The 10394-nt window shown below is 37.9% G+C and overlaps 1 protein-coding gene across 1 annotated transcript; it reads right to left on the reverse strand.

Moving 5' to 3' along the window:
* Positions 1-206: 206 nt before the first annotated feature.
* NADK1 (NAD kinase 1) lies at positions 207-10171 on the reverse strand. The gene is made up of 12 exons (XM_059574307.2): positions 10068-10171; positions 9753-9893; positions 8727-8865; positions 8509-8628; positions 6176-6357; positions 5636-5749; positions 4887-4981; positions 3710-3816; positions 2798-2871; positions 1937-2015; positions 1358-1665; positions 207-851 (listed from the first exon to the last, which is right to left on the reverse strand). Exons 2-12 carry the CDS (start codon positions 9777-9779, stop codon positions 543-545), a joined length of 1554 nt encoding a protein of 517 aa, XP_059430290.2. The 5' UTR covers positions 9780-9893; positions 10068-10171; the 3' UTR covers positions 207-542.
* Positions 10172-10394: the final 223 nt, after the last annotated feature.

Raw genomic sequence — 10394 nt, forward strand, 5'->3', positions numbered from 1 at the left:
CACACACATTGGCATTCCGGTAGGAAGCCCCATGTCGCCTGTCTTCATGAATATACATTTACACCAATTCGATCCTTCTTTAACAATGGAGGTTAACCTGGAGGTTCCTCACCTTGTGCTCTAAGAAAACCGTACAATTTGAAATGGGAGAGATAAGTAAGAGAGAAAGAGAATTTGTGAGACATTAGTAGCACATCTTTGAGAGCTGGTATAAGAAGTTTAATAATTTGATTTTCTTGTATTTATTCATAGTAAACAATTCTAGCTTTACAAATTTCTTTGACAATTGAAGAATTGATGTTATTACAAACATTTTCTACGGCCTATTTTTCATCATCAACAACATACATTCAGCAGCTCTAATTCCATAGTATACATCAAGTGCCCTATTCATATTGGGGAAAAAAAACACAATAAGAACAGAGAAGAATAGTCAGTTTCCCCCACCTCCCTCCTATGATGACACTAAGCAGTGAGGGGTCTCTGAAAATAAGTAGATAAGCTTTCTTTTATATATGTAACAACTAATGGGAAAAAGGAAGTTAGGAATCTCGAGGACCATCAAAAGACTGAGTCTTTCTTAGATTCCAGTGGAGGCCCTCATGGATGCTGCGTAAGAAGTCACTGGTGGAATCAACCTGACACGCTGTAGGCACCGGCCAAGGCGCCATGCTGCACACAAGAGCATCTCCTGCTGCTAACTGTTTCCTGTCCTTACCATCGAATGATGCCCATGCATGGCTTCTGCTATTGAAAGGTACTTGCACTCGCAAAGTCACGTGCTCCGGTAATATCAGAGGCCGAAAGGACAAGGAATGCGGACATATTGGCGTAAACAGGATGCCAGGGACCTGCAGTTATAGAGATGAATCAAGAATAGGATATTGAAACTTAAATGTATGATATGTCATCGTATGACATTAACTGATTTGTTTAGAATCGATTATGATAGCATTCACCATTTACCAGAACATATATGTTTGGTTTTACTGCAGAAGATTTTAGACAGTCTAGCAATGAGGAATCATGTCTGCCATCTTTTATTTTGCACTTCTATGAGTAAAAGCACTCACTTCCAAGTTCATATTTATTATCAGCTTTCTCAATTAGTTAAAAAGACAGTCCATAGTCACAAAAGGTGTACCATTTGCAAGATACAAACAAGGAATTTCAATTTAGCCTTCAACTTTGAGAAATTATGACTTCAATAGCTTTCAGGATAATCAGCTGACCGCTTACATGCATAGTCTGACTTCCTCCAATTAACAAATGAAATAACTTTCATGAAACATTATGTCCCAAAGTTTATATCTGGCAGTTTTGATATTTTATATTAAGCTACGGCTCCAAAACATACCTGTGGATGAACCATCGATCCTCCAGCTGCCAATGAATATGCAGTACTGCCAGATGTTGTTGATAAAATTAATCCATCCCCTTGCACACAAGTGACAAAGGAGTTGTCGCAATAGCATTCCAAATTTGTGAGGTATGACGATATCCCACGATCAATTGTAACCTCATTCAAAACAAGTATTGGTTCTTCAGTTTCATACTCATGTTTAGCTGCATCCCTAATAACATGGCACTGCAAACGGTGTCGTAACGTGATACTAATGGGACCCTTTAAAACTGAGTCAAGGCATTCTCTGTAATGTTCAGTGTCTGAAGAATATTAAGGATTAACCTTTGACTAATACCAGAAAGGTAACAGATATGGTGCGTGCGTGTGCGTGTGCGTGTGTGTGTGTGTGTGTGTGTGTGTGTGGGTGGGTGGGTGGGGGGGGGGGGGGGGGGGGGGGGGGGGGGGGGGGGTGGGGGGGGAGTGGGGGGGGGTTGGTGTAATTTACAAGGGTGATGGGTCTCACCAAAATATCAAAAAATATATATCAAATTGTTTGAAGAAAAATAAAAACTTAAACAAGATGTAGGATACGGAAAGGGGTCATAAAGCCAAGAGACCCTAAAGAAAATGGGACAATAGGAGGAACTGGTCCTTTGAACATGGATGCCGCCTGAAATCAAGTAGATGGATACCTGTCTGTAAGGCTCGAAAGCAAGAGAGTCCAAAATAAATATCAAAGTGACCAGTGTTAAATTCATTTGATGCAAAATTCCAAGGATTCTAAACTTCATTTCCAAGAATAAAACTCATTCTCAAACTGAATTAGACATAGATTTTAGCATCTTACCTTGAGAGATAAACACAGCCTCAATGCAATAATCATCATATTTAAAAATGCTTATTTCCAATGATAATAAAATCAGGGATAGAGAATTACCCAATTATAAACACACACAAGCAGAGAGACACAAAGAGACAGAGAATTACCCAATGCAACAGCGTTGGATTTTTTTTTTACAAGTAAAAACAGCGTTGGCAAAAATTCAAACTTAAAAGTTCATAGTTTATTACATATTCATGAAGTTCATTGTTGGTAATGTAAACATTTGTTTTTTGAAACTTAGTTGGTAGTGTAAATATTTGAGTGTAATGACTGCCAATTTCTACCTCACATCATAATGGAAGATTAATGCCACATCTTGTATATTATACTGCTCTCCTTTTACCTTGATCCTAAGAGGAACATATTATTGACTATTTCTAGCCCAAACAACTTTCACTAACAAGCAAGTATCACACTGAAGGGTATAGCTAAAACAGACTTGATTAGTAGCTTCTTCTAATGCTGATGAAGATAATGTCGACTTCAAGATAATTGCCAAATCCATAGGTTAATGCTATGACACAGTCCGATTCATCTAACAAAGTTAAAAAGAAAGTAAATGCACATACCCAAAGGACCGTTCCATCCCCACCAAGAGTTGCTACAAGGTCAACTTTTGTATGCAATAGCAAAATTTCCTTGTCTGCAAAAATAAGAAAGCCATAAAAAGTAAGATCGTGGCCATACATCAAACATAAGTAACACTGGAAAGAATGATCATCATACATGCAATTTTATTCTTTAATATACAAGTAACACTTAATATTCAAGCGTCGCATGATTGTGAAAAGGAGATTTCCTTAAATCCATGCAAAATGTTTACACTTAACCATTGCAGGAGTATAAGGCACAAAACATATAATAATTCAGCCATTTAATTTGGCGAGTAAACCTAGTATCAGGTCAACCCCCTTTATGACATAACTGCTGTTGCAAACATGTAAATGTAATATATATTTAGCCCTCTATTAGTTATGATGGGAATAGGCAATTGTAAGAGAAATGGGGGTAAATTACATTCTGCTGCATTCATTTCACATCTATTGGAGCTTTGTACAATGTTCTAGATAATAGACAACTCACACACAGCTCATACTAGGATAGCTCACTAGGGACACCTCACCATGTTTCCAGAACAGGGACAGCATATTATACTCTAACACTGCCCCTCAAGCTGAAGCCTTTATAATATATGCTCAGCTTGAAAAGAACAAAACAAACAAATGAAGAACACAAACTCACTCTAATACCCTCAAAGTTGGAATACAATATCAACTAATGTGAACACCCATGGCAATAATAAGAATAACATTGTGAGAAGCATTTAAGTCTCATGTGCAAGATAGGATGAAGGAAGAAACCAAAATTCCGGAGTTTATAACATCTAGTCCAAACAGAAGTCTGAGCAACACATGAAAGAGCAAATGAAGAAGCAATATTGGGAGTATATCGAGTCAATGTACAAAAACTTCAATGCTCACCATCTTTCCAAGTTTGTACAAAATTGAAGTAAGATGATTCTGTTAATAGTTCAGCTCGCACACGTGACTCAACATATATGTCTAATTTTTTCTGCTCTCTCAACCACCTGGCAAACAAAAAAAAGAAATGAAAAGAAAAGCAAATAATATTATTTGACCCAATATTTTGCTTGAAAGGGCAAATGTAAAATTAGAAACCAGCATCACACTACAAGGTCAACGAATTTCAGCAAATCTGAGAGAGAGAGAGAGACTAGAATGATATGAATAGCAATAGAAAGACAAATAACATAAACCAAAACCCAGCATGTAAATAACTTGTCCAAGTATTGTTAGTATGTGCTCGATGTACATTGTCAGTCCACTTCCTAGCAGCTACAATTTTTCTGATTTATGATTTCTAACATGGCATAAAAGCTGGTTTGACTAAGCGGTTTTCAGTTCAAATCTTGAAAGCCTCTATTTCATGATTTCTTCTGTTCTTAATGTCCAAGGACCGGTCCAAAAATGTTGGGCAGGCTTGCACATGAGGGGAAGTATTAGTGTGCGCTTGATATACGTTGTTGGCCCAGTTCCTGATAGCTTAAGCTTTTGGGAATTGTGGTTTCTAACAAAAATATATGCTTGTATATGCATCCATATGGTCAACAAAGTTAAATTTAACTGCATATATCCTCCATACTTGCATGAATAAAGAATTGATAGCCTAAAATTAGAATATAACATAAGTCAGACGAAAAACTAAAACATAAAAACGAATATAAGAACCAAAAGAAACCATCATACAAACATCTTCATTATTTCCCAATCAGTACCGAACTTTATGACAAATGAGGATACAGGTAATCTGGCATTTCTAATAACTAACTTTATGGTGATCGCTGGAGAGAGAGAGAGAGAGGACGACATTCTCATTATTACACCCACTGGCCAGTAATGTGTACCGTTGCAGTTGTAATTTAACGTTAAAGAGCAAAAGGCATATAAAAGCAGTTACAAAAGAGATCTTGTAGCAATTGTGGGATAATGGTATCTGCTTTAATTAAAAGTCAATCCCTGACTAGTATAATATCTTAAGGAATTTCACAGAGCTCAACTCTGACACAGTATTGAAAGAACTAGCAGGAAAGAAGATCTTAGAACAGCAGAATGTGAGAATGTAGTTTTGTATTCACACCTGACCATTTCTGCACATAGAATTCGAACAGAGATTGAGTTTGGTTTGGTCAAAATAAGCACAGTCCGTGGTTGTGATTCCCACCTCAAAGAGATCTGAAAGGAAAATGAGTTTTCAATTAGACAATAGATAAGAGACTAGGGATGGCAACTTACGCCAATTAAGCTGGAATCTGCCCCGCCCCGCCTTGCATCAGGTGGGGATTCCTCCAAGTAAAGTAGGGGCAGGAATAGATTTTCATTCCCATAGCAGGGACAGTAAGCATTCACCCTGCCTTGCCCCACCCCCAGATCTCATATTTTCATTTCTAAATACCCTTGCATTTTTATTTATTTTTTTGATAAGTACCCTTGCATATTTTTAAGATATAGAAAAACAATCATATAAGTTTGTACATTCCTCTAATGTTACTTTGAGCGTACATTTTTTACAACATTTACATATGTACTTGTTCATTACAAAGTAAATTTACAAAGAAATTCAAAAACTATAATATGAAGGGGCGGGATGGGGATGTACTTTTCCCCAAATGGCAAGGACAGAAACCCCCACTCATTCACACATGGCCCTCCCCACCAATCCCCACTGTGAACTGATTTTAACAGTTAGTCAAAGAGAGCTCTGCAAAGTTGTCATGGTATCGGGAAAGAATATAAAATTGAGGAAGCAGGTATGGTAGCAAAAATTGCTGATTTGACACACATTAAATTATTGGAAAAATAACAGCCTCTTGCAGGATAGAAGCATACCTGCCTACTGCTGCGTCCTGCAGTAGTTATATTCCCTCTTTCAAAAGAGACAATGTCATGTTTGTGCTGATCACTTTGCTCGCCTTTGCAGCACCATGAAAGCCTAAATGAAGCCTGTTGCAGGAACATATTTCTATTATAGTTTGACCCGAAACTTTTGTGGCACTAGTTATGTTGCAATTGTCTGATCACTATTAAGTGATTTTTGCATGTATACGGTCATGGAACGGGAAAAAACTGAAGAAGTAAAAATTAATATTAGAAAATAAGAATACCACCACCAACAAAAATCAAAATAATCATAACAACCAAGAACAAATCCCTTTAAGTGCATATTAGATGAAGTTAAACACCTTCTATGAGCCTGTACAGCTTAAGGAACAATAAGAAATGGAATACATATTACCTGGACTAACAAGGTTACAGTAGAAATTTTCTGATGCATTGCACAGAGAACAGAATAAATTCATGCAATTAAAATCATACTGTTCCTTATAAAAAGCCAGAACTTGTCAGATGGGGCAATACAAAAAGAACTACCTTTCTGACCATCTTGGAACCAGAATCAGATTCCCCATCCCGAAGAACCTCATGGGAGCAAATTCCATTCTCCCCACAACACTTCTCGAATTGCTTATTAGCTTCATTACTCGAAACTGGTTGGTTGACAAAGTTACCGACTGCCTCACAATAATCACCATCGTGCTCTCCAGGTGACTGCTCTGTAATACAAACCAGAAAATCCTTGAATAAAGAGAGAAGTTATCAAACTACCAGAAAATATGATAGCAAAGTCGGTGCATAAAAAAGCATTGAGGTAGAAGAGATCCTAGACACACAAGAGAGATTTTTTGGGCCACCAGGGGGGGGGGGGGGGGGGGGGGGGGGAGAAGAGAGAGAGAGAGAGAGAGAAAACGTTTGCTGTCACACGATACATGGTAACCTAAATGTGCAGGAATTACCAACATATCAGTCTGGGTTTCCATGAGCATTTCTATGACACTCTTTCCTGAGGCAACCACCATTCCTATCTTTGACCCACTCATAAATATTGGAATTGAGGAGTAAATTTTGGCAGGTCAAGAGAAGCCAAGATCGATGAATCTCTCCTTGACTGCAGACACCAAGAGCTTGAATCCTCCTCCCCCTAATAGATGGATCATGACTGCACTATCCCATCTCAAGTGCAGCAATCTAACTAGTCTCCATTTAAAACCAAACATAACTTCTCAGTAACCTCACTGCTGACAGAATTCTCATACGCCCCTCACAGTGCTCATCACTCGTTGTTCAAACTAACCAAGAGAGTAGTCTAAATATCTCCAAATCAGAAAAGAAGAAATAATTTCTTCCCCCTCAGATGGCATTGACAGTATTGATTGTCCAAAAGAAAAAATGTTAAATAAATAAATTCACAGTTTCCCAACGGCTTCATCTTTTAGTATTGATGATTTCAAACAAGACACCAAAGCAGGAGAGCCTATGTTCAAATTCTAAGATCTCCAGCCTGGTTAAAAAAGCATTCCATGTGCCGACAAATTGATGAAGTGTTGAAACATACTCGTAGGGGAGAGTATTCAAATAAATAACTTCGTCATTTAGTAACAACTTAAGTTTTTGGATTGATGATTTCCAACAGAAGCAAGATGGAGATTTTCAATCCATCCAATAAGGTATTTAGGCTACTGACGCCATAGAGACTTATGTGGAATCGTCTTCCTCGATAACCTGTGCAGATTTCTTAAATGGAAGCATGACTAGTAATTTTAATAAGTAATAACCAGTCTTATTGAAATCGGAAGGCTAGTAATATTGTGCAATTCTATCCCACTCCTCCTAAATTTCCCAGCAGACTAAACATAGAAGTGCTAATCTCCTCTTTCCCTTGCATTAACTAGGTAGGTTCAAGTCCACCAACTAGGGAGCTTTTCAAAAAATTTGTCGCTTGGCCTTCGCCTATTTGGTCTTAGAAGACATCAAGAACTAACTGATATTCCACTCTTATTCATTCTGCAAGTCACTACAATGGTTGATGATTGTTCTAAGCTGCATAGTTCAACCTCTCAACAACACTAGGATTGTTCCTTCTGCATCAATCACCCATTCCTAGATAGATAATGGTAATTCCGATGCTTCGAATTCCCTCCCTATTTATTTGGAATCTTATATGCCCCATAAATTATGGTTTTGGATTGCTAAGCGGCCCATAAGAGCTCTAAAGGAGACACCATGAAGTGCATAACCTTGAAAGGAACAGTTTCTTCTAGCAAAATCTATACTTTCGTCATCTATTAGTCCACTTCCAGGTTTCATTTTATCATAGGCACTTGCTTCCCTAATGGCAATGTATGGCTTTCTCAATAGTGAGAATTGTCAACATGGTTGGCATGAGCTATGTTACATCCTCTTAAGTTACTTTTCTTGCAGAAATTTTCTTCTATGCCATTGAGAGGAGGCGACTGTAAAGACTTCTTTATCTTAAGAGTTTTCAGCACCTATATGTGTTATTCAGTCTAAAAGGAACACCTGGACTAATGAGGATATATTTCTAACGAAGAGATTAGGTTGCCTCTCAAGGTTTTGTCACCAAGGATATCTAAAGGTGTTTGAATGTTTCTTATATCTAGAGTTTGTTTGGTGAATAGTTCATTGAACATTTTTCCATTGAGTTATTGTTTGTATTTCGTATTGTAAACAGTTTGCATCACACAAACTTGGTGTTAACATGGCCCACATGACCGAAATGGAGCTTATGTAGAGGCCCTGAGAGATTACATGGTGGATTATAATACAAAGGAGTAAGAAGATAGATTCTGGATGTTTACTAGGTACCATAATATGAAGCAGTAAATAACATGATAAAAAATAAGAACCTTTGTGCTCTAACTGCAGATTCCGAGCTTTCTCCAGATCATATCTACGCTTCCATTCAGCGGCCTCAGCTTGAGCAGAAGCCTTTCCTTCAGCAGCACGTCTTAAGGTCTTTGCAACAGCTGGAGATGATATGGAAAAATATAAGCATTATGTGCATAGAATATAGTTCTACTGAAGTCTGAAGATGTAGGTAACTTAGAACTAAACGTGAACATACTTCTCATAGCTTCTGAGAACTCTATAAGGTGGTCATCAGTTCCCTGAACTGGAGGTTGAAGAATTTCATCAACTGCCTTCTCCGAGAAGAGAGAAAATGAATTGATAATACCATTCTCTGGCTGTGAAGTTTCCTCTCCCTGCCAACAGCAAGCGCATCAGATAATAAGAAAGAAAAATGTGTGTCGAATGAGACATGGTATCTCAGCAATGCGACATAAGACACTGTTCCCAATCAAAATCGAGGATGTACCATACTAAGATATGCATTGTACTTTGCCAAGGGTAGTTAGAGGCTTAAAAAGATAATTCAAAGAGCATCTGAAAAAGACCGAAAGTGTTTCATATGATAACAAAAGCTTCTCATTTGACTTCTTCCAAGCTTAAGGGGGATTAGCTAAGTGGTGAGGAAACAGTTTCCAATTTAGCAAGAAAGGACAACAATTTGCCCAAGATGAGGTCTGTCAATAAATGGGTGTCCTATAAGAGCTATGAGCATCCATCTTCCACTAAACAGGATGCATACTTCTGATGAATGTCAACCCACCTTTTGTTTTTGTTCTTTTTCTAAATCCTCGTCACAAAAATGATATCAAGCCTCAAATTAACCGTTTTCTAAATATAGTGATGTGTTCCTCTAAATTGTCTATCCTAAAGTAGAATTTCACCCTCAACTAATATTAATTAATTACTTCCTAAAATTTGCAAGCAATGAGGTCTGCATTCCCAGAAACTCAAATCAATCTCAAATTCAAAGACTGGGTAACCCAATCTCAAAAATCACTGTTTTCCACAAACTCTGCTCACCCACTACTTTTCTTATCACAAAGAGGCTAGGAGAACACTACCAACCCAACAATCAACATAATAGAATGAAAAAAAGAGAAGCACCCAAAACTAAATCCTGAGCTAACAGCTCAACAAGCACTTCAAAACCCTAATTTGCAAAGAAATAACAAATCCAACAAAGACTAAACACCATCGAAATAAACACACAAACAATATGAGAGAAAGAGAGGTTGATTACAGTGGAGGTGAACTTGCTGGGAGACATGGCTGGGTTGTTTGACAGAGGGAGAGAGAGAGAGAGAGAGAGCAACTGGATATTGTTGGATTGCTTCCCTTCTTAAGCCCTCACAACAACTCTGTGATCCTGATCAAATTGGCCCTTTTAACGGGAAAATTAGTTAGAAAGAGAGGATTTTGGAGGTGGGTGTCCACAGACAACGCGTGGCAAAGTCAAGGGTCAAAGTGTGCGGGTGTGGAGTTAATCAGTAAACTCTCCCGGCGCGCATTGCATGTCACATGGTTGCGCAAGTCAACCAACCAACCCAAACCAAACCTGAGTAATCATGTCTGGAGTGGTGCACTTCGGCCCTTCTGGGTCGGTCTTCAACTCACCGGCCACCTGCGCTAGCCCCAGTTGCCGCTTTAGACGAACCACAAACACGTTTCATTCCACTTAACCCAAAATTACTCCTTTCCTTTTGGGTACGAATCTACTCACATTTTTAGTGTTTTTTTTTTATTATTATTATTATTTTTATACAAAAGTAATCATTGTACTATTTTGGAAGGCTCTAAATTTCACGTGTTTTTTTTTTTTTTTTTAACTAAAAATATTACTTTTTTTTTAAAAAAAAAAAAATTAACTGTCCACTTTCTTGAA

The sequence above is a fragment of the Corylus avellana genome, chromosome 8 (assembly GCF_965113065.1).
Source record: "Corylus avellana chromosome 8, dhCorAvel1.hap1.2, whole genome shotgun sequence".
Lineage (NCBI taxonomy): Eukaryota > Viridiplantae > Streptophyta > Magnoliopsida > Fagales > Betulaceae > Corylus > Corylus avellana.

Bases quoted from the DNA above. Each gene is read 5' to 3' on its own strand.
- NADK1 (XM_059574307.2), bottom strand. From the start codon at position 9,779: ATGTCTCCCAGCAAGTTCACCTCCACT. The intron at 8,629-8,726 runs GTATGTTCACGT...TATCATCTCCAG, and splicing joins GTTCTCAGAAGCTATGAGAA to CTGTTGCAAAGACCTTAAGA. The intron at 4,982-5,635 runs GTATGCTTCTAT...TTTTCCTTTCAG, and splicing joins CAGGACGCAGCAGTAGGCAG to ATCTCTTTGAGGTGGGAATC.